Raw genomic sequence first — 25,642 nt, 5'->3', positions numbered from 1 at the left:
TTTATATTTAATCAAATCTGTTTATTTTTCTCTAAAGAAAATTTAAATTTCATTTACATATTAACTATGAAGACTTTTAAAGCCATGTATTATATGTAGAGACTAATCATGTTTTATATTTATTATATACACATTATAATATACACACAGTATCTTGATGCTTAGTTTGCACATAACTACCAATAATAATTAGCCCTTCCTTTGTAAATAGTTCACTTTCATTTATTAGCCAAATATTTAAAATACTATACTTGTATCATTATACTCAACTCTAATTATTTCCTCCCACTTTTCCTAATCCTAATTATATTTCACTATAGAATTTTCATATTTTACTAACCTACTTCACAAATAATTGTGATAGTTCCTGTGCCTATTCATATTGAATCAAATTACCTCTCCCACTAATTATTCCTATTTTTCTAAATATTTATTTTCTCAATGGTTAATTTTCAGACTGTGTCAGCTACTAGTTGGATGCAGTAGTCCTCTTTCCCCAAGTCTGGCTTAACAACTCAATTTTCCAGAAAAATCTGGCATTATATTAATAAAAGAATATAAAAAATAATTATAGAGAAGAGTTTATATTTTAAGGAAGTGTGTTATGCTGCTGTTGCTCTTTACAACTTGTTTCTTGTAGCATCTAAAAATTAGCAAATCCATCCAGTGACACTTACAGAATGGCCAAGTAGGTAATGTGTGGTCAGACATGACCTTGATTTAGCCAGACTGCCTAATCTTTGGCTATTTTTGTCAATTCAATACACACATGTCTAATACATGGAAAAATGATACAATTTTCACTCAACAGCAAGCAGGATGGACATTAAAAAGCTGAAATTTATTGGTGGGATGTGGGGCAAGAATGTATTTTTCAAACAAGAATCAGGGGTGCATGCCACTTATTCTAAAACAGTAACTTGAAAAAGAAAAATATCTCAGATAAAGCTAACACACAGAAACATCTGCTAGTACTGTGCACCCATGTGTTTGTTAGCTTTCCCACATTGTACCTTTTTTAAAATGGAATTTTTGCTGCCGCTGTTTCCTCTTGTCCACTTCCTCCATTTTTCTCCAGCTCCCTTCCCTGCTGTCAACTGCAGGACCTTTCTTTTGACTGGGTGGCGCAGCCTTCTTTGAGGCCACTGTTTAGGGCACAAGTGCTATTAAAATGGTGCGACCAGTATATTCTCCAATTCCGAAAGGCGATACACATCATCTTCACAATGTGTCTCACCTTCATTAGACAAGAGGAACGGAAGTCCCAATAAGAAAACATTCCCTCAAACCTGAATTTCTAAGCAGGAACAAAACGCTGTTGTACCCCAGACAGCTGCTTCTGGAGAACAGACATAAAATAATGTACCTCTCTTGGCTTTTTTCTTCCTCTTCATCTGAGTCTTTATCAGAATCTTCTTGCTTTTTAATTTTCTTCTCTTTTTGCTTTGGTGTATTTTTTCTCCCCAGTAGCAGTTCATTTTCTTTTTTCTCTGAAGTTTCATAGTCATCATCTACAATCTTATTTTCTGCATCAATATCTTTTAATTTGTCTTCTGTTTTCTCCTCTTCAATTTCCTTTTTAATAGAATTTGCATCTCGAGCAATTCTCCGTCGTCCCTAGTATAGGACATAAAGCTTTAAAATAGCTATCAATACAAAGAGGGAAAGATATCTCTCCGCTGAACCTTCACAGCAATGACTAGCTAGCTCTCTGGCTTGAGATAAGACCCTGAAACCCACATGTTCTTTTCTCTTCCTTCTGAAGCTTTTTAAAAGAATAAACCATGTAAATTAATTAATTATATCCAGATTTACCATAAGCCCTTCCATATATTACAAAAGAAATAAAAATTTCTCCTGGGGCTAAGGATGTAAATCAGCAATAGATCATGTGCTTAGCAAATGCAAGGCCTCGGTTTCAGTACCCAACATCGAAAAACAACAACAACAAAAAACTCCTTGTTCACTATATTATTTTAGTCCACTTTTAATAAATATTTCTTGACTACAATAAAATTTTATTTGAATTATGCAATGCTAATAACAAAAGTTAATAATGATAACAAATCAACCCCCTGAATTATGGCCTCTGATCTATAGTTCTACTGTTTATTTATTTATTTATTTATTTATTTAAATATTTATTTTTTAGTTTTTCGGCGGACACAACATCTTTGTTTGTATGTGGTGCTGAGGATCGAACCCGGGCCGCACGCATGCCAGGCAAGCGCGCTACCGCTTGAGCCACATCCCCAGGCCTCTACTGTTTATTAAGACAAAATTTACATCATCCCTGTACAATACCCCTTAACTTGAAATACAGCAAGAAAAAAAAAAAAAGAAGAAGGTACCAGCAATGCAGAGAGCACTAGAATATTTGACAACTACTATCTCAGTAAACAAATGTTTCCCCTAGTTCCTATGTGCTATTTACACTTCAAAAGCACAAAAAGAATAACCTTACTTCTACCGTAAAGCACTGGAACCTAAGTTCCATGATGGCATGGGCTCTGTATTGTTCAATTCCATATCCTCAGATCAAGACAGTGCCCGACACATCATAGGTACTCTTTAAATATCTGTATGTAAATATATAAACACTGTTACCTATCAAAATTTTAGTTTTTTTTACACATATCTCCCAGAAACCTCATTTTTAGAAGTCTGGTTTATATGTTAAAATAAATGAAGGGGATAGTTTAAAGAGTCATTGTTTAAAAAGGTAAAGAGTTTTGCAAGAAAAAATTCTGGAGCTGGATGCTAGTGAATGGCGGGGACTGCTGCACAACATTGTGAACATACATAATGCCAAGAACTGTATACTTAAGAATGGTTAAGAGGCAAACTTTTAAGTATTTTACCAGAATCAAAAACAAGACATTTTACAGTTATTAAGCTTGATAGTGTGGTAAATTCCTTTTTTTCTAAAAGATGATAAATCCTTCTATGGAACAAGCATTGGACACTGGTCAGAATGGCAGACGACAATTCCTGCACACACATTAATGGAGAGGAAGAGTAGAGTTGGAAGATAAAGCCAGAGTGCACGTGGCTAGAACTGCAGAGTATGCTATCAAGTTATAGTGAAAGAGACCATCTGGTTGGAGGCTTGAATGTTAGAAAAGGAGAGACTCATTCATCCAACAACTAATTAAGAAGCACTTATTATGTGCTAGACACTATTCTAGAAGCCTCGGGTCTGTTGATTAAAAAAAATCAAATACTAATCCTTGAGCTCAGGGAGTGCAAATCTAGTACAGAGCAAGGTAAAAGAGACGAAAAATAATAGACATAATGCATAAGTAAATTATGGAAGAGGGTGAAATTGAAGTGATGAGAATGCCAATGAGAGGAGGGAAGTTGCAATTTTAGGAGAGACCTAGTATAGGCTTCAATGAGGTGACATTTTAGCAGAAGACTTGAAGGAAGGGAATATGCAAGACTTATCCTACACGAGAATGACTGAACAGACACAAACAAACAAGAGAAACAGTTTTCAAGTAGAGGAAATAATGTGTGATATATCTAGAAAAAAGTAGCTAAGCTAGTGTGGATGTTATGGTTTGGATATTAAGTGTCCCCTAAAAACTCACATGTGAAACAATGTAAAGGTTTAGAGGAGAAATGACTGGGTTATGAGAGCCTTAACCCAATTAGTGAATCAATCCCCTGATGGGATTAACTGAGTGCTAACTCAAGGTGGGTAGGGTGTGGCTACAGAAGGTGGGTCACTGGGGGCATGCCTTTGGGGTATGCATTCTGTAACTGGAGAGTGGAATCTCTCTCTCCCACTCTCCTTTCTGATTATCATGTGAGCTGCTTCCCTCTGCCACACTCCTCTGTTCAGCCTCACCTTGAGCCCTAAGGAATGGAGCCAGTTATCTATGGACTAAGATCTCTGAAACCATGAGCCCCCAAATAAACTTTCTCTTCTGTAATTGTTCTTGTCAGGTCTTTTAGTCAAGCAGAAAACAAAGCTAACTAAAACTAAAACACTGGCTGATGTGTGACATAATAAATAATGGAATATTAAACTAGGTTTACTGTAGTACTTTTTTGCTATCTGAAAATGTTCGTTAAAAAAAAAAGTAAAATAATGCTTTAAATAACTTAAAACTTAAAATAACCAGATAAAACTACTATTAAGTACTCACTCTTGGAGATTTTAATTCTATTTCTTCTCTTTCACTTTCACTGTTTGAATCAATGTTTTCCTCAGGTTCACTCTTCACTTCTATTAAAGGCATTTCTTGATCTACTTTTAGAGCTTCTTCCATTGATTCTTCTAACTCTTTTTTTTCCACTTTTACTTTTGGCTCATGGTGGTGAATAGTTCTGAACTGAATATTTGCAGAACGGCAGTACTCCTCAAAACCATAGAGATACCTAAAAAACCAATATTTCATTTTAGGAAATCTTGGTTGCTACGTTTAACTTGATTATTATATTATTAAACACACACAGTTTTAGAAAGTAAAACTCTTTTTTGGGGGGGTAGGGGTATTAGAGATTGAACCCAGGGCACTTAACCACTGAGCCACATCGCCAGCCATTTTATTTTTTATTCAGAAACAAGATCTCACTAAACTTAAGGCCTCACTTAATTGCTGAGACTGGTCTCCAACTTGTGATCCTCCTTCCTCATCCTCATGAGCCAGTGGGATTCAGGAATGCTCCATAAAATTCATTTATATGGTTTCACTGCATAATCACTGCACCCTGTTTTCTCAGTACAAAAATTGGTTTATACCCTTCCAATGTGTAATCACTGCATGGTACAACTGTCTTTGTATGCTGTTTAAAAGGCAAACATCAGCAGTGTATTCACCAGTGGCATATGGATACACATTTGTCTCCTCACACACCACAAGCCGCAAGCCTAGAAAGCTCTGTTCATATGCACTGTCGATATAGTTCTGCAAACTAAAACTTATATGTGGTTTGTTTAGAGTGCTCCAGTGTTAATGATAAAGACATCTTGTATGAGTACAGCCAAGGGTGCATCAGATGAGAAAACCAATGATAGCACAGAATCTTCAGACACAGAAGATTACATTTTTAAGCCCATACTTTGCAACACTGTAGGAAATTTTCTCAAGTGTAATATTTCAACTATCAAGCTCAAATCAATTAAAACTAATGTATTAACTTTTTCTCCCCCAAGACTAGAAAAATGTTCACTAAACTGTCACAAAAAAATGATATGAGATTTTTAACTATTCAGTTTTAATGTATATTCACAAGTATTCTGTGCATCTTAATCTTGTACCATGACGGGTTTAGTAATAAATGATTTTAAGTACAAAATTTTTATTAAAATAAGAAGCTTCACAATATGTTGTCACCCCACTTTTATTGCAAAACACATTTGTCATAAAATATGCAACAATTATGCAGTGAAATAAGGTAAACAGAAATTCTGATCATAAAATAAAATTCCTTCCTGAGAAATCTGAGTTTGTGATAAGTAACAGAGCTATCATAGTTTTGATATAAAATATGTTCAACCCAAATACAATGCTCAATGACATTTACCTTAATATCAGATGATAAATATCCCTGATTTTGGAAAGGAAATCAGTATAACATGAGAAATGGAGCAAAGACACTTTGAAATAACTTTCAATCACAAGTATCTATTAATAGTCTAAGCCTTTTTGTACACCTTCCCTAACATTTATGTTCCTTGATGTATTCTTATTTGTTAACAAATTCAAAGGACAATATTACCTGTAAATGGGTATTCTTTAATGAATAAACTATACTACTTACTTTCTATAAGCAGTTTTTACATTGTAGGAAGCAGCTGAATTCAAAATTGGAATGCCAAGGTCCATATAAATTTGCTTCCATACAGCACCACTATCAATCTGGAAAATTAAGGTTTTTTTGGTTAAAATTTCAAAAGGGAAATAACCTTTACACTAACATCCTATGATCTTAAAGAAAATGGGTATACTGACTAACGTGCATAAAATAGCTCAACATCAGATGGTTAACTTTACATCACATCAATATACAATTCAAAAAGCGATTTGATTTTAATTATACTTACATTGTCACATCCACCCTGATGATAAACCAATCTAAAGAGTTTGAAGAGATTGAGGTCTTTGTAGCCCAAAACAGGTGGTTTGTTGATTGGAGTACCTTTATAATATCAGGGAATAAAAGAAAAATGTTTATTCAAATGAAAAATAAAAAATTGACAACAAAGCTATCAACTACTAAATCCCCAAATTTCATTAATTAGAGGCTAATATTTGAAGAACCTTAAATGATACAAGACAACACAAAACATTCTCTCTATTCTTCACAGCTTTGTGTGGCCTTTAGACTTCAGATGTTTTACTTCTACAACTAGTAGAGTCATGTCTCTGCCAGTGAATTGCGTAAAACTAAATTACACTTTGGCCAACAATGGTGCTGGTTCATTTAGGCATGAAGAAACACAATGGAAAGGAAAGTTTTAGGCCATGGAACCATTCACATTGTTCTAACACAAATGTTAAAGCTGTCAGCAGTAATCTGAAGGACCATTTCTGAAAACTCTAGAATGTCTAGGGTTTATGTGAGGATTTTCTAGGACTGGTGAATGTCAAGGAACACAGTGATTTGTAATAGTTCTATTTATTCTACTTCTACTAGAAATCCTATCCTATTCAGATAGATGGCTCTTCAATTATGTTTAATTCATAGAGACCAAGGATCAGTCTAGTTCACTTGCCATGAATATAGCATTAGTAAGAAATGGGTATGCAGATTAACATTACCTCTATTTCTGAATAATATATTTTTTAGTCCTATAAATCCCTGGGAGATTTAGTTTAATGACATCAAAACTGCTTTCTTACATATCTCTACTCAAAATAGAGTTTGTTTGAATTCCAAATATTTAACTATTTTCAGGTATAACTGATTCTTAGACTTTAACTGAAATACAATATGCTCATGATACTAACCATAACAATGAATACACCAAGAATGTAAAACTGTGGAAGAAATGACTATTTTTAAATAGAAAGCATGAAAATACCTCTGTCTTCCATAAACTTATAAAGCTGTTGGAGGAAGTTGTCCCTCTCTTCAGGATCAAGCTCTTCCTCAGGCTGTGAAGGCAAAATACATAAATGTATCTAGTACTGTAATGGGAAGGAACACAATGTTGTCTTCTTTTGTTACTGTGAACATAATGTAACATAATGTAATGGGATAAAATTTTACTGAAGCTGGAATATCTGATTTTTCTTACATTCTCACTGGTCCAGATTTTAAGTTTGTTTGTTTGTGGTACTAAGGAATGAACCCTTAGGGTCTCCCACATGTTAGGCAAGCACTCAACCATTGTGCTACGTTCCTTGCCCTTTACGTCACATTTCCACACAGCTGATCTGATGTTAACTATAAAGATGTACAATCTCTCCTGTTCACCCTGCATTTGAGAATTACTGTAAGAACTAAGATTAGTCATGAGTAAAAGATTCAAAACCAGAATGAGACTGTCAAGTTTTCACCTCATTTGTTTTTTGTTTTTTTGAACATAAAAATAACAATGTGGCCTGTACAAATATTCTGGTGGGTAAATACAATAATAAACACATTTATTATGTAGAAATAATATTGTTGAATGAATATAAATTAGAAGTTGCAAAGTCACACTGGCAAAAGGTTTTCATTTGGATGGTGCAAAATTTTAAAACAATTTAAATGCATCATGCATTTAGGTGAGCCATATGAATTTTATTTTGCCTCATATCCCTTTATACCCCACTTGTCTCACAGGAGCCTACTTTTCTCATTTGCCCTTCTTGTGTGGCCTCCATAGTGGACTTTGCAACCCCTGTCAGAAAGATATAAGAATTATTTCTTAGGAAAGAAAACTAGATACCTAATTACTAATTTAGTTCCATTAAAAACAAATTTAAAGACTAATGGAAACACTGCTATAAGAAACAGTCTTTTTTGTTTGTTTCTTAAATATTTATTTTTTAATTGTAGGTGAACATAGTATCTTTATTTCATTTTTATGTGGTGCTGAGGTTTGAACCCAATGTCTCACGTGTGCTAGGCAAACACTCTACTACTGAGCCACAACCCCAGCCCCAAGAAATAGTCTTTCTTAAAACTACCTGTTTAAGTGTTAACCTTTCACAAATTATACAAACTTAGTGGTCTCTATCTATACTGTCAACATCTGGGCTCAAGTCAAACAGATTTTTAAAAAAATATTATTTATTTAGTTATAGTTAAACACAATACCTTTATTTTTTTAATTTATTTTTATGTGGTGCTGAGGATTGAACCCAGGGCCTAGCATGTGCTAGGCGAGCGCTCTATCACTGAGCCACAACCCCACCCCCTCAAGTCAAACAGATTTTAATAAAATGTTCTCTTTTCTGATAGACTACTTATAAAGTTTTACTTGGAAATTATTCTTTAAATTTTAGCAATACTAAGGAGAACCAAATAAAACACTGATGTTTCTTCCATATAAAATGATTGTAATTTAATTTTAGAGTATACTACTTTGTTATGTTCTATGAGAAGAATCCAGATTTTTATCTTTTCAAAGCCATATTCAAAGGAAAGGCTATTTTCAAGCAATAAATATTGATTGTTTAGTGTCCAGAGGGCAATAGGCACTTTAAAATTATGTTATCCTTACAGAATTTCAGTCACTTTAATAATAAAGCCAAGATCAATGAACATGTACTCAATTGAAATATATAAGAAAAAACCATGACGCAATCAAGGAAAAAGAAGTTAAGATCTTTTAAAATTCTCTCTTTAAGTTTTCTTTCAGTATATTCATTTAGAACAATTTATAACATCAAAACACTTTCAGTTTCATTAAACATAAAGGAACTTAGTTCAAAGTTCTAGTAAGTTTCAAACATCAGCAATTTTACAAAGTTAATAATCACTAAAAAGAGATCATTACTTAATGCTCAAATCCTAAGAAGGCAACTTTTTGTCCATGTGAATTTTAAAACTGGGCTTTTATAAGGTCTTTAATTGTCAGTGAGTTAACTCAAGGAACAACAACAACAACAAAAAACCAATCCAATAGTTCAAGAGCCCCCAAATCATTTCATACATTAGTCTTAAAGACTTGTAGTGTGGAAAGCAAAAACAGTTTACCCCAGACTGGCTATATACTTTGCCAGTGCTATGTAATCACAATTAAAACCTCATTCTAGTACTTATGATCTTACAGAATTCAGGTAAGAATGCTATATACAATATATGTGAAAACAATTCTTTGAATAGGCACTGATTTAAAATCAAAGTTGCTTTAAAAAACACATAAACAAAATCAAGCCATCAATTGCACATTAGGCACACATTCAGGTGGCACCAAACATCTAATAAATTCTTAATGATTAAGAATATATGTATCTTTAAGCCAGACTTAGTGACACATGCCTATAATCCCAGCAACTCAGGAGGCTGAGACAGACGGATCATCAAGTTCAAGGCCAATCTCTGCAACTTAGCAAAACCGTGTCTCAAAATAAAAAATTTTAAAAACTGAAGGCTGGGGTTGTGGCTCAGCGGTAAAGCACTCGCCTAGCACATGCTAGGGTTCAATGCTCAGCACCACATAAAAATAAATAAATAAAGGTATTGTGTCCAACTATAACTAAAAAATAAATATTAAAAAAAAAACCTGAGGATATTACTCAGTGGTAAAGCAACCTTGAGTTCAATCTCTAGTACCAAAAATTTTGTAAATGAGGATTTATTTTTATAGATAAGAATTGGTAGCTTACAGGTATTTTATTTAAAAGTTAATGGGTGATCAAGAGTATTTTAGGTTGCAGAATGGAACCACCATTTGACCCAGCTATCCCTCTCCTCAGTCTATACCCAAAGGACTTAAAACATCATACTACAGAGACACAGCCACATCCATGTTTACAGCAGCACAATTCACAATAGCTAAACTGTGGAACCAACCTAGATGCCCTTCAGTGGATGAATGGATTAAAAAAATGTGGCTTATATACACAATGGAATATTACTCAGCAATAAAAGAGAATAAAATCATGGCATTTGCAGGTAAATGGATGGCGCTGAAGAATATAATGCTAAGTGAAGTCAGCCAATTCCCGCCCCTCATGCTTAATTTCTTATAGTAAATAATTCTTTACAATCATTTTTTCAAAATAACTGTGTAGCCAGTCCCCTTGGAGTAAGACTGCTAGAAAATGCCTCCAATGAGAAGACTGTTCTTTTACGAACTGTGGATGGGGCTCATATTTCTCCTATGGTTTGCTTCCTCTATCCATGGCATTTTCATACCTATCATGTCTCTATTCTGGTTGAGAGCCAGGGGTTAAAAGCCAAGGGGCTGTTGCATTTCTTAACAGTTTTAAAGTGGGATAAGATTATAAATTTGGGAAATACAAGTTTCACCAAACTGTGCTATGGAACCTTCTTCCCCTCATTTAGTCAAGAGCAAGGAGGACGGTTAAAGAGACAGAAGAGGAATGTACATTATGATCATAATGTGAAGAAATTTATAATTTTAGTTAGCATCAGTATATACTACTTATCTCTATCTACACTACCAGATTGTGAATTTTCTGACTTCAAGCACTGTGTCTTCCATTTAAGTTCAAGCATTTACTGATGGTTACCATAAGTTAGGACTGCATGAAAACAATGAGGATTAAAATGAGAACACATGGTACCTTCTGTTTTAACTGTTCTCAATCTGGCAGGGGGGTGCAGAAAGGAAAAACAAATCAATACAATCAAGTGTGATAAGTGTAAACTACATAAAATAATATGGAAGTAACTGAGGGAATAAGTGGTTCTGCTGGAGGTGGAGTGGCCTTGGTAATATTATAGAAAGCCTCAAAATGTAAGTAGTCTCAAAAAAAAAAATGTAAATAGTCTAGCCATAAACATGAATCTGGCCAAGGTGAACTATGATGAGGAAAGAGCTTTGTAAGACATGATATGCCAAAGAATCAGAACTATGGTAGAGGTCAGGTTTGAGAGTACAAAAGAAGCATTAGGTCAGATTTGTAAGATCTAAGTCAGAAATGATTCTGATGGCTTTGAAGGAACAAGGAAGCTATTACAATGGTCCACAAAGAAGATGACAATTGCTTGCTTTCTGGTGATGAAAAGATTGCCCAAGTCCTGAAGGAGGAAAAGGGAAAGAAAGAAAAGGAGTTAATGGTGAGGTTTTTTGTTGTTGAATGTTTGGTTTACCTCTTATTTGTGTTTGTAGTTCTCAAAATTTCAATGCTTGCCTATTTTACTCGAAATTTTATCACTAATTAACTAGCATTCAATTTAGATGTAAATGTAAATGGCATCTGCACAAATGAAGGATTTTCTTCATTGTTCTATATTTAGAGGGCTAACATTAATGATGATATAAATGCAATACCAGTCATAGTAAAGAGAGAAGAAATTAAGAACGGTTGTCTTAAGGTCCCAATAACTTGCTTACATTCACCTTTTACCTTTACAAAATACATTAATCTGGAAATGAATGATTATTCACTTAGAAATGGCACAAATTCCAGTAAAAAAAAAATGGATTTTCTACCATTTTATTAAAATGGGAGATGAATAAAATATTATTTGCTTTTTGATAGTATATACCTGGTTCTTTTTTTTTCCCCTGAGCTATTAACTCTCTAAGCAACTCTACTTTCCAGAATACAAATTAGGAAGTTGTACAAATTGTCAAAATACATAAGAGTAAAAGATGAGAGCCCCTCATGTAATTGGTACAGAGTTCTTACTAAGGAGTGGAGTAGGATAGTTTCTTAGCACATAACAGACTGAAGTCACAAAACCTGATATTATGATAGTGGGAGAAAGTGCCACAAAAACCTAGTATTTGTGGTTTCCCTGCACTGTGTATTGTATGTGAAAACACATAAATTGTTGATGGGACTCTCAGTTTTCAAGAACCCCTCAGTATCCTTTAGCAGTTTCAATGATTATACAATGTCTGTCTTCTTCTTTTGTACTCTAGTACACCATGCACATTTTTCTAATTCTAAAATACTGATTTTTGTGTATATGTGAAATGTTATTTTGGACACCGGCATCTTTATCTCCCCTTCACAATGCTGTCTATAAGCTGTCTTCTGATCCTCTTCATTGGCTCCCCTTCCCATTACATCCCTAACTCCATCTCAAGTTGTCCCCACTCTTCAGCTTTTAACAATCCCATCATCTTCCTTCCCTAACCACCTCCAAAATAGAAGCTCAGCTTGGAGTCAGCAAGAGGAGATCTCTGAAACAGCAGTAGCTACTTACACAGTTTTATATTAAATTTTAACTTTGAAATGTACTGAATAGCCTTACCAATTTTTTAAAATTATAAATACCAGAACATCTTACTAAGGTAAATGCATTTATAAGCCACACACAACCACTTTAATTCAAATACAATTCTCTTGGTTCCTTTGTAGAAGTCTTTTGCATTTTAAATTTCTTAACACCTATTTTCTGAGTTTTAAATTTTTTCATTTCATTTTATCTATAATATTTAATACTGATAAAGGGAATGGGCAACACGAAGGTGATACTCTATGTAATATACCTGACAGCTCAACAAGCAGATTCTGAACAATGTTTAAGTGGTGGCAGGGGAGCTATAAGAAGTTCCATACTGCTGAAGAATAGTGGAAGGGAGAATAAAAAGGTGAATGTGGGTCACATCATAAAGGGCCAGACTTTTAAAGGCCTATGATAAAAAGCCTAGGCTTTATCCTGGAGGGGCTGAAAACCATTAAAGGGATTCCAGCAGGAACCATCTATGTTTTAGAAAGATGTTTATGGAGAATGGGTTGGAGGTGAAAAAAGATGAACAGAGAGAAGACATCTGAAATAAGTGGAGAAAATACAAAGGGGTATTATTAGTGAAGAACTCTTACTGCAAGGGGCAGAAAACTATCCCCAAATGGCTTAAGCCAAAAAGAATTTATTTAGAAACTCACAAAATTAGTTTAGAAAATGAGATTCAAAACTATAGAGTGCACTGCCAGAGAAAAGATATACAATGAAGGAAAGTTAGACACATTATCTCATGGTACCCTTCCAAGTGAATTTTCCAGAACCTTACAACAAATCTCCCAATACCTTGTGTCAAATGGTAATTTGCTAGGATAATTGCATAGTTTACATTCATTTATTCAGAAACGACTTAGTGCAGGTTTAATGAGAATCATGCTTGGTATTGTTAGCTGATGGGTACACACAACTGGTGGGAAAAGGGAAAACCAAAATCCTTGACATCCTCTGCTTTCATATAACTTACAATATTGAGAAGAGAAAAAAAATTTTAAAGTCTATAAAACCTTCTGTAACTTCTCTAAACCTCAGTTTTCATACACACACACACACACACATACACACACACACACACACCAAAAAAAGAGAAGATCAGTTGTAAAATTCTATAAACTTCACTTTGGAAGGTACCACAGGATAACATATTTAACTTCCTCTCATATGTACAAGAGATATATTATATACCATATACGTGATATACACTTATATAGAATCTCTCTCATAGGCTGTTGTGAGGATTAAGCAGTTTTCATTTAAAAACCCATCAAATCTCTAAAAATAAACTGAGAAAATTATTTGGTGTGGTCATCTTTACTTGTTTATATCTTTTATAAAAGTTACTTATTTTAATTTTTTTATGATGTTGGGGATCAAATCCAGGCCCTTATGCATAGATGTAAAGCACTCTACAAATGAGCTACAGCTACAGCCCAAAAGCTTCATATTTTAACAGACTATATTAAAAAGTACATCTTACAGATGATGTATGTTCCAGTACAACAGCTATATTTTTAGATATACTTTGTTGTCACAAGACCTCTGTGAAATAGCAAATAAAAACTTAAATGAAAAAATCTGTGCACAGCAGTGTGCACAAGTAGTCCCAGCTACTTCAGAGGCTGAAGCAAGAGGATCACTTAAGCTCAGCCTAGATAATATAGAAAAAACCTCTCTTTGGGGGCAGGGGGAGAAGAAAAAAATCTTATCTTCTAAATTTAACTTAAAATAAAAACATAAAACCAATATTAAGTCTGGTAACTCAAGTAATTCGTATGTCAAAATGACTCCTTAGGCTGTCCATAAGCTCAGCCCCAGGAACAACTGTCCACTAAGTTATCAAATATAAAAACTGACAGTTGATGGTATTTGTATAAGGGCTAAGAGTCATGTCAGCACTGTATTACAAGAATAACTATTGAGCAAATATCAAGTTAAATAATATTCGGTATATTATTTTTAGAAAGAGATGACATTATATATTATAAAAGTATTTCTATCAGAAAGATAAAATCCACAATCTTTTGTGCCCTAAAACTATTATATGCAGAAAGAAATAACACATAGTTTCAGTTTTAAAATATCTACTTTAGATCCAGTGCAGAGAATAGACTGGAGAAGGGCAAGCATGAACCTGTGAAGAGCAGTTAGGATGCTGCTGTATTAGTCTAGATAAAAAAGAATAATGGCTTGGACTAAGGTAAGCAGAGAATATAAACCAAAAGAAGTGGGAAAATTGGAGAGCTATTCAAGTAGATAGAAGAGAAAGCACTGTATGTTTAAACAGATGGAAGAAGAGAGTGAGGAATCAAGGTGACTTTCATGTGTCTGGGTTTGGACAACTGGGTGGATGCCACTTCTATTAAAATCAATTAGGGACAAACAGGGAAAGGGCATGTTTTGGGGAAGGCAAGGTGAGTGCAGTCATGCAAATACTGAGATTGAGTAATTACAAGAAGAAATCTTAGCCAGGCATGTTTGCCTGTAATCCCAGCAGCTCAGGAAGCTGAGGCAGGAGGAGCGCGAGTTCAAAGCCAGCCCAGAAACTTAAGGAGGCCCTAAGTAACTCAGAGAGACCCTGTCTCTAAATGAAATATAAAAAAGGGCTGGAGATGTGGCTTAGTGGTTAAGTGTCTCTGGGTTCAATCCCCGATACGCCTCCACCCGGCAAAAGAAGAAGAAATCTTCATTGCTGCTAAGAATGTGTGGTACTAAGAATTGAATCCAGGGCCTTGCACATGCTAGGCAAGCAATCTACCACAAACTATATCCACAAAACTATATTCACTTTTATTTTGAAAATGAGTCTCATCAAGTTGCCAGACTGGCCTTGAACCTTCAATCCTACTTCATCCACCCTAGTAGCAGGAATTATAGGCATATGCCATTGAGCCCAACTACGAAAAGACATCTTTGATGCACATACAGATTTGGAGCCATTATAGTGTTTGGTTAGGAAGTAAATGGGGAAAAAAGGGTAATGTCATGTGTGTCAAGTGTCTTAAAAAAGGTATGTCAGGGCTGTTGAATCCTGCTAGTAGACAAATGAACTGAAATAAAAAATTTTTGATTTAGTACAAAAGTTTGTTGGTGGTCACTGGTAACCTTACTAAAGTTGTTCAGGTTGTGGTGAGAAGAGACACACCACAATGAATTGAATAAGAGTGAATAAGAGTTCAGGAACAGTATAGATAGCTCAAACAGTAAATACAGCTCAGCAATCCAGCCACAAGGGTGAGGAAACAGCATAGTACCTGGAGGGACAGTAGAGGCTTCCAGAAGACTGGCAGAGGGAATATGGAGGGAGGTTAAGACAGGCATGTTTTAAGGTGCTGCTGAGGATACAAAACAAGGATATGGGTTAAAGATATTGGTGAGAAAAAAAGAGTTGATTATCTAAGATTTCCTGAAAGAAAGAAGTTCAGAGCATGAACTGAGATACCTCTCTTACAGAGAAGACAATATGTTGTCAAATGTTCCTTGGGAAGGAGCATGGACAACATTTGAAGCTCCTAGTTTCTTCCCGAAGTTGAAGTGGAGTGGGAATAGGGTTGTTGATTTAATGGAAGAAATAAAGATTTGACTACAGAAGCTGGGGATTGCCCAATAGTACTGAAGGCCCTATGAAATTTGATAATCGTATAATTTAAATTAGTACCATTCTTTCCTGTTATATACTTACAGAAAATTTCAAAGATCACATGATATGTGACACATTCATAGTAAAACACTGTTTTAGTTTAACAAAGTCAGCCTACAATAAATGATTACATGACATTTATATTGTATCAGAGTTCACTGAGTCTAGTAATTATTTTCCCCATTTGAAAAGGTACATCATCAAGATGTGGTTTGGACACTATCAAATCCAAGTTTTTAATCAGTCAACCCTCTAATATCACCAAAACCATAAAATATATTGAATGAAAAGTGTTTTTAATACAAAAAATGTGCAATACTCTAAATCTGACAAGATAACCTTAATTTGGTTAGAGTTTTATGCTTGCATCAGAAGACAGATTTTGCTAAACTCATTAAGGCATTTTTGTTAGCTTGATTAGTACATTTAAGACTTTAGCAAGTAAGTTCTTAAATTTGAATGAAAGCTAAAAATCTCAATTATTCCTTGAAATTTGGCTTTTTAGGATCAGCTTAAAAACATCTGATGATTGGCAGATTGAATTATTAGATAAAATATTGACATTACATTTAAAATCTTTAAAGTTTTACTGACTTTGCATGATTTCCCCGAGTTATCAAACATTTACTCTAAGTTCATACCCAAAGTGATCCTGAATGATTACTTTATCAAATGCCTTTACAGTCTGCAAAAGGCATAGATTAATACACAAATAACACTGGATAAAACATCAAAAAATATTCATGTTTCCTTGAATTAAAAAATGCAAGCACTTATGATTTTTACAATAATGGAGTAGAGTCTCAGACATTAGATGAAACAATCATCCCTAGAAAAGTCAAAAGACTAGAGAAATGAGTATTAATACATGTACACTAAAAGAGCAGTTCTTAAAAAAAATTCACTAAATTTCAATTTTCATTACTAAACATAAATTCATAGAAGGTTTTTAAAAATTACCCAACATATAAGCCTACTTATAGCAAACCATAAGGATTTAAAAGGCTAAGTCCATCAAATTCCCCTTGATAATCAATCTTTTAAATAGCCATGCATTTATTTTACCCTTAGAAAATCCCCCTATATTTTATTCAGAATAAATATGTAAAGAGTAAATAAATAATTGATATCATTACTTGTGTTTTCCTGGACTTTTCAATCAATTTCAAAGCTCAAAAGAAATTACAGTATATCTTTTCTAATATAAAATTTTCTGAACAAAGACATTTAGGCAACACCCACAAAAATATTCTCTAGGGCTTTTTTCAACATAAGTGTCAATAAGTTGAAATTTAAAATCATTAATACACATAGGACCTACTTTCTGCCAGATCCTCAAGTCTTCCCAATCAGTAACAGTATGAGATATATTTCTTGTACTCTAATACTGAACTACCAAATGCTTTGGAATTCAAGATAATGTGAAGTAAAAACAAGATACCCTTCCATAATAAAATCATAGAATCTCAAATGTCCTTATTACTTACTCTTAGGTTGGAGCACCTAAAGTATCAAACATAAAAACAATGCCTACTGCTAATTACCACTGCAGAAATATCTAACACTTGTATGATTCTACTGCGTAAAATTGCTTGCTGTACTACAAACATCAAATGACAGCTACAGTATTGTCACAGTGGTTTATAGAATATTATAAAAGATCTTTCTGATCACTGAAGAGCAACATTAAATCTTCATGAAAAGCATAGCAACACTACCTTTTGGAAAGACTTATGATATGTAACATGATACAACAGCTTAGCCTCACTTATGTGGTGAAGGCCCATAATGACTAAGCCAGGTAGGCCCTGGCTTATCAGATTATTCATTTTATACAATATTCATTTTTTATTTGTTGTGTATAGGCTAAAAGTGCTTTTCAGTTTAACAATATTTAAATTTTAAAAATTATTGTTGAAGACAAGTTAGAATGATTCAGCAACTAAATCTTAAATCCAAGAGCAAGAAATGCAGCTGATTTTTTTTCTAAAGCAACCAAAATCTTACTCAAGAAAACCTACTTGTATGGCCAGAGAAAAGAGAAATTCGTTTATATTAAGGAATTTAAAAAAGCATGCTATGAAACTGACAATCTGAAAAATAATTGGAAATAATATAAATCAGTGTCTATATTTTGTAATTTTGCTGTTATTTTTTAGTAGTTTAAAACCATCCAGGTTCACTTAATTTTAACAGATTCATAATTTAAGTAAAACATTTTAAGATACTAACTTTTTAATCATCCTTATCTTTTAAAATTTCCCTACTATTACCTACAAACAATAGGTAACAGAGCTTTTTACCTCTGCTTTCATTCTTTAGTAACATTTCCTCACAGCTTGAATAAAACATAATATTTACAAAAATAATCATTGTAATACAAGCTCTATTTACTATTTTATAGCCACCCCCTACAACTTCCTACAAAGCTCTTTTACCCTCTTTGTTTAAAATTTCAGGATTTTTTGGGGGGTAGAAAAAATGCATTCTGGAAGGGACACCAATTAAAAGTATTAAGAAAAATAAATTAGACTAATCTTTTTTTCAATATTCGACAGTAAAAGACCCTAACTAATGTTAATTAAAAAAACAAAAGCTAAACCACAGGCTGCAACAGTTCACACCCTGAAAATGTGGCCTATTTATCTTGAAAACATATAATCCATAAATAAATACAGATAAAACACAAAATTCACATTTAATATTCAGTCTTTAAATCCAGAATTTTGCCAAACTGTCTCATTATCATTTTCATTTCAAAATCTATCTTATATTTGAGAAAAATAGCTTTCATCTTCTGATAGTCTAAAAATAGACTCCTACTGTCTTTTTTACAAGAAACAATTACACTTGGTTATGAACCCGACCATATTAGCCACATCCTCAATACCTAAAATACTTATTTAACCCGATTTTTGGCAATCAAAATGATAACTAAATATACAAAAAAAAATCTTACCTATATGCTGCATTTTCTTTCAAATGCAAAATGGTTAGATTCCCCTTCTACTTAATCAGTACAGGGTCTGGACATTTTTCAGTCTGACTTGCAAATATTTGCTTTCCCTCTTAGGGCATAGCATCCGCAGGGTTATACAGCACTACTTACATTCTCTTCCACATAAAAATCAGACATTACATGAAAGGAAAAGAAAGACAGCCCATTTCAAAGCATCTGGCAAACCTCCATTGGCAACCTGCCAAGCCTCTGCTAAACCTTCCTGTCTTTCCGAGCATGCTCACTTAAAACCAACAGCATGTTACTATGGCAACTCTGTAGGCAGCCTTTAAGTATGAACCGCCATTCTGATTTCAGAGTGTAAAAAACCAAATACTGCAGAGGAAGTAAAAGGAAAGAAACAGCGTATATAATTATACTCATGATATTTCACAGATACATATTTGTATATGTAAAACAGAAACAAACATCCCACATTTTTCCAGGCAAATATTTCACATGCTCAAATAAGTCCTTTTTCAATAAATTCATTCTCTTTGTTTTGCCCCTAAGCCCCTTGACCTAATAACATCCAAAAATGTACTGGACAATCTATTATATTTAACAATACTGTTGAATAAGTAGACAATATTCATATAAGCAATTATGTGATACTCTATGGATGATTTCCTACAATTGTATTTTAAATGACATGGCAGTATTACAAAGAAAATCATTTATACTTGTAAAATATAAGCTAAATTTTTTTTCTATATTTTCTCAAACAGCCAAATGAACTTTTCTTCGGGTTTGGATAGAATTTTTTACCCTGAAAAAGATTTTGAGGTTATCTCTTAACCTCTACCAGGATTCTCTAACCAGACTTGAGTTCAAATCCCTATCCTCCACATTTCAATTGTGACACCTTGGAAAAGTTACTTAACCTTTATGAATCTCACCTCATCTTTAAAGTAGGATAACAGTTATTTCATATGGCAACAGTTTAAATGAAATAAAATACTTAAAAAGTACATTTCTTTCCTCCTGGGTTATTTGGAAAAAACCCTAAGAAAACAAATATTAATTTGTGGATAAAACTTGATAAACACTTCCTTGTCACTTCTAACCCCCCCAAAACTAGTGCTGATTTACATACTGAGTTATGAGCCAAAAAGCTCCCTCAACCCTCAAATCAACTTGAGCTAGAAATGGATAAAACAAGTGACAGGGAATCTTGAACAGAGGGTAAATACATGACGGTATTATTATTACTCGAGAGCATTAAAAGTGTTCACATTTGCTATAAACATGAAATTATACCTACCACCTCCTCTTCTTCCTTTTTGGCTTCCTTTTCCTTTTCTTCATCATTTTCTTCAGCAGGACCATCTTCATCATCACTACTGGATGACTCAAGGATTTCACTTATATCCATTTTCCAATTATCAGGAACAATTCTAGTTTTTAAGAAGACACTTGCTTTCTGTAGCCCTACGAGTGAAAATGTACTTCAGCAGTTGCTATGGAATTAACAGCACAGAATGATAGAAAAGGCATGACATTCAGAATCAGAAGATCTGAATTCAAATTCAGCATGTATAAAATGATGCGGTAAGGTTGAACATATTTCTTAAGCTATAATGTTATATAAATGTTTGTTATTACTTTAGGGAGTACTGTTAGAAATCTTAATGGCAAAATATTAAAGTTAAACTTGTCTAAAAATTATGAATCGAATATTTTATCCATACATTTAAAAAACTACCATTAAGGTCTGGGGATGTGACTCAGTGGTAGAGCAGTTGCCTAGCACACATGAGGCCCTGGGTTCAAAGCCAACACCATTTAATAAAAAAAAAAAAAAAAAGCAACCCTGCCATCAGATAAGAGCGATAATCAACTCTAAACAGTAAAAAGGGCACCCGAGAATATTCGATCTGGCTTTATTCATTGAGAAATAAGGGATTTCATTCATTTTGAAATAAGGGATTGATTCCTCCTATTTTACCTGGTTTAGTGGAGAGCTCTGATTCTGGTAGATTGAGAATGTCTACTTCCTTAATATCTTTCCTTGCTATAGAATAACTAATAACAGAAAAATAAAGGGGAGGAAAACCACTTATTAAATAAAATTTATGACTTCAGTAGTTTATATTAAAAAATGAAAAATATAAAACCCCAAATCAAATTTATTTTGCTTATAAAAGTGTTTTAAAAGTCTAAGACCATGCATATCCCCATCTTTAATAAAGGATCAGAGAGAATACAAGCAAAGCTAGTATCTTATTTCTGAAGTTTTATATACTCAAAGTACCACTAATTTGAGAGCCTTAAATCCATATAACCCTCCTACAGATAGTGCAGGGAAACTGATAATAAGCATAATATTTCCAACACTTGTAGATAGTGATGCTGTTATGGTTTGGATGTGAGGTATACCCAGAAAACTCACATGTGAGCCAATGCAAGAAGGTTTAAAGGAGAAATGATTGGGTTACGAGAGCCTTAACCCTACTGGTGAATTAATCCCCTGATAGGATTAATTGAATGGTAACTGAAGGTGGATAAGGTGTGGCTGGAGGAGGTGCATCATTGAAGGCATGCTTTGGGGGAATATATTTTGCATCTGGTGAGTAGAGTCTCTCTGCTTCCTAATCATCATGTGAGCTCTTTCCCTCTGCCACACTCTTCTGCCATGATATTCTACCTCATCTCAAGCCCCAAAGAATGGAGCTGGTTGCCTATGGACACAGACACCTGGAACCATGAGCCTTCAAATAAACTTTTCCTTCTCTAAAATTGTTCTTGTCAGGTCTTCTAATCACAGCAGTGAAAAAGCTGACTGAAACAGATGCTTACTTTAATGTTCAATATTTCTTAATTATTAACTAATTTTAATTTTAAAAAAATTACTCAAAACTAATACTTAAGTATCTTAAGTATTAAGATATATTATGGTATTAAAGAGATATATTATGGTATTAAATTTTTTTGGAGAATGATACTTAATAAATGTATGCATTAAATTTCTCCTTTTTAAAAAAAAGAAAAAAACTGAGGGAAAACTTAGGGAAGTTTCCAACAGTCTGGTTTTTAATCAGAAAGTCAAAATAATTATTCTAGTACTATAAACTCTATTAAAAATAAGTTCATAGTTCATAATATGAAATGGTCATGATAAAAATAGTTCTACAATTAAAGAAAAATCAATGCCTTGCTTTATTTAGAAAATAACATTTTCTTAATATTGTTTTCATATCAGTAAAAAATACCCTACATTACAAAAACTCAAAACTTATAATAACTTCTCAGTTAATAAGTGATTAGAATTTTAAAAATAAAAACACAGTGAAGTGGGTCTATTACTGATTCTACTTTTTATTCTCCCATGTAAAATTATTAAGTGATTCATTACTTACAATTTAGAATCGATAAATGATCGAACTAAACACTGATCCTTTTTCACTGTGATGTCATCATTACAGCTAGGAGATATTACCTGAAATATAAAATAAAGAACTAATGATCCCTATTTCCCTTGTTTAGTAAAAGAATATATTTTTTAAAAGAATACCTCTGGTCCCCTAACTTCTCAAATGGATTATACTTTACAAGAAATAGCTCCATTATAAATAACTTCCATTATTAATGAACTGTTTAACAATAAAAAAAACAAACTCTGGATAATATGTAAAAAGAATAACTGATAAAATATACGTTAAAATGTGACCTTTACTTTTAAAATATTTAGGATTTATCTAAGCTAAATAATAATTCATTTTTTGACCAAAAAATAAAATTTATGAAGGTGTGATCTGAGATGAAAATCTGGCACCAGCTAGGTGTGGCAGTGAATACCTGTAAAGCCAGCAATTCAGAAGACTGAGGCAGGAGAATCAAAAGTTCAAGGTCAGCCTTTGCAACTTAGGGAGACCCTGTCTCAAAGTAAAAGGGGCTGGGGATATACCTCTGTGGTAGAGCGAGCCTGGATTCAATCCCCAGTATCTCAAAAAGGGAAAAAGGAAAAGAAAATATGGACACATTATAATTTTTAAAAACATACTTCAATCAGCATCTATTTTAAAATATGGCTTTTGTTAGAAACGAAACAAGAAACACCTAAGAACCTTTTCTTACCAGGGCATGTATAATTTTTTTTTTTTTTTAAAGAGAGAGAGAGAGAGGTTTTTTTTAAATATTTATTTTTTAGTTTTCAGTGGATACAACATCTTTATTTTATTTGTATGTGGTGCTGAGGATTGAACCTAGCGCCCCGTGCATGCCAGGCGAGCGTGTTACAGCTTGAGCCACATCCCCAGCCCGGCATGTATAATTTTTAATAATTAAAACAAATTTTTAAAAATCTAAACAAAAGGGAACTGGGGATATAGCTCAGTTGGTGAAGTGCTTGCCTTGCATGCATGAGGCACTGGGTTCAAACTCCAGTACCACCAAAAAAATAAAAAGAAAAAAGGAAAAAAAAAATCTAAACAAAATACTTTTTTTAAAATTTATTTTTTAGTTTTAGGTGGACACAGTATCTTTATTTTATTTTTATATAGTGCTGAGGATCAAACCCAATGCCTCATGACTGCCAGGCGAGCACGTTACTACTTGAGCCACATCCCCAGCCCTAAATAAAATACTTTTTAACTTTTAAAAATAACAAATGTCTTAATGCTTACTAGTAAATAATTTCTGAATACTTTATAGAATTTATATTTAAAAAAAAATTAAACTGGGTGTGGTGGCACACGATGATAGTCCTAGTTGATCAGTAAGTGGAGGTAGGAGAATCACTCCAGCCCAGGAGTCCCAGGCCAGGCTGGGCCACAAAGCAAGATCCCATCTCACAAAAAGAGAAAAAAGCCAGGTGCAGTGGTGAACACCTTTAATCCTAGTGACTTGGGAGGCTTAGGTAGGAGGATTGCAAGCTCAAGGCCAGCCTCAGCAACTTATCCAGGGCCTAAGCAACTTAGAGAGACCCTGTCTCAAAATAAAAAATAAACGTCTGGGATGTAGAGTTCAGTGGTTAAGTGCCTCTGGGTTCAAATCCCAGTACAAAAAAAAAGACTCGTGATAAATTACTGAAATACACCTGTTCATGAGTTCCCCAATACTATCCTCTCTCCTACAATCTAGCACTATACGTAGACTTTTTATGCACTGTCCAATACAGTAGCATTGAGTTACACAGAACTGAGCACTGGATTTGTAATCTTTTTCATACTGTGCTGGGGATCACACTTAGGGCCTCGTATGTACTAGGTAAGTGCTCTACCACTAAATTATACGTACTCCCAGTCCCCAATTTTATTTAACTTTAACTAAGCTACATTTAAACTTAAATAACCCATACAGTTCATGACTATTTTATTGCACAGTATACATCCAGATTATTAAATATTCTTGGCAGTCACATCTTGTCTTAACAACAAATGGAAGAAAATGTTTCTTTGGTAGGTACTGGTAATTCTTAAGACTAGTATTATAGCTGTACCTACCCTAAAGATCTAAAAGCATAACTGAGGAGCAAACAAAAGAAGACATACAAAAAGAACAAAATGGGGATAAGTACAGTGATACCACAAGGCACAAGATAGTATGCAAATACCTAGAAGGAAGAGTTAACCCAAGGTGGCAAGGAAGAGGTGTGGCATTAAGACTTAAAGTCTTAAAGGATGAATAGGCGTAACTGAAGGCCTCATGATCTTACGTGTGAACCATTCTAATGGCATTCAAATGGATTCTTGCCACCTCCTGGCTTTGCAACAACAATGGTTCCAACACACCACTGCTTTATCAACATTCCTAAACAAGCAGTTCAAATGATACCACTCTTTTGCAAAATTCTCTGCAGAATTAAATCCAAATTCTTACAGGTTGATAAACTGTACAAAGAAACCTTACTTAGTCTTTTAAGGATCCTTCTGTACCAGATACAAATTATTTTTTCAGTCATGTTTTCTATTATTCCCCTATTCTCATTTAATACCTAACCGAAATGGAGTCCCAGTGAGACAAATTCTTTTTTTTTTTTTGTACCAGGGATTGAACCCAGGGACGCTTAGAGCCACATCCCCGACCCTTTCTTATATTAGAGTTACTTAGGGACTCACTGAGTTGCTGAGGCTAAATTTGAACTCCTGAGCCTCCTGCCTCAGTCTCCCCAGTCACTTGGATTACAGGCATGTACCTCCGCAATGGGCAAGACAAATACTTTTGACTCATCTCATCAAATAATACTCTTGTCTCTGCTAATTAAGGTGGGGTAAGAGCTCACAGGAATCAGGTATGTTAGTTACACCGGGGTGGGATGGGGTGTTTAGAAAACAACTGAATATCTAAGGATGGTCTCAAATATCCACTTAAAGAATGCAAAATTGATAATAAGGCAGATTCAGTGAAAACTGATTATTTATTTATTTATTGTTGAGATAAGGGTCTCACTTTGTTGCCCAGGCCGGTCTTCAACTCCAAGGCTCAAGCCATCTTCCTGTCTCAATATCCGGAGCAGTTGTGACTATGTACATGTCTTGTGCCACTGTACCTGACTGAAGGTTTATTTTTGAGAATAGGATTATCATGGTTAAATCACTATTTAAAAAAAGATTGTAACTAACTTTAAAAGTAGAAAAGTAGTCTGAATTTAGTAAAAAAAGAATTCAGGAATCAAGCTAAAGGAACCTGAAGGTACAAAAATGGATAGAGAGGCCACTGGACATATTTTGAGGCAAGAA

At 34.0% G+C, this 25,642-nt stretch overlaps 1 protein-coding gene across 2 annotated transcripts in view; it reads right to left on the bottom strand.

Moving 5' to 3' along the window:
* The window catches only part of Arid4a (AT-rich interaction domain 4A), a 77,907-nt gene that overhangs the window by 29,888 nt on the left and 22,377 nt on the right, over positions 1 to 25,642 (bottom strand). For both annotated transcript variants that reach the window (XM_015480927.2, XM_015480930.2), the window contains exons 9-16: positions 22,322 to 22,401; positions 20,911 to 20,987; positions 20,227 to 20,393; positions 7,037 to 7,109; positions 6,056 to 6,150; positions 5,773 to 5,870; positions 4,155 to 4,386; positions 1,367 to 1,617 (exon numbers count right to left, since the gene is read on the bottom strand). In XM_015480927.2, the coding sequence (XP_015336413.1) occupies positions 1,367 to 1,617; positions 4,155 to 4,386; positions 5,773 to 5,870; positions 6,056 to 6,150; positions 7,037 to 7,109; positions 20,227 to 20,393; positions 20,911 to 20,987; positions 22,322 to 22,401 (1,073 nt within the window). The remainder of the gene's footprint in view (positions 1 to 1,366; positions 1,618 to 4,154; positions 4,387 to 5,772; positions 5,871 to 6,055; positions 6,151 to 7,036; positions 7,110 to 20,226; positions 20,394 to 20,910; positions 20,988 to 22,321; positions 22,402 to 25,642) is intronic.

This window comes from Marmota marmota, unplaced genomic scaffold (genome assembly GCF_001458135.2).
Source record: "Marmota marmota marmota unplaced genomic scaffold, marMar, whole genome shotgun sequence".
NCBI lineage: Eukaryota > Metazoa > Chordata > Mammalia > Rodentia > Sciuridae > Marmota > Marmota marmota.
The sequence above is the reverse complement of the archived record's forward strand: the minus strand, read 5'-3'. Positions and strand labels throughout refer to the sequence as shown.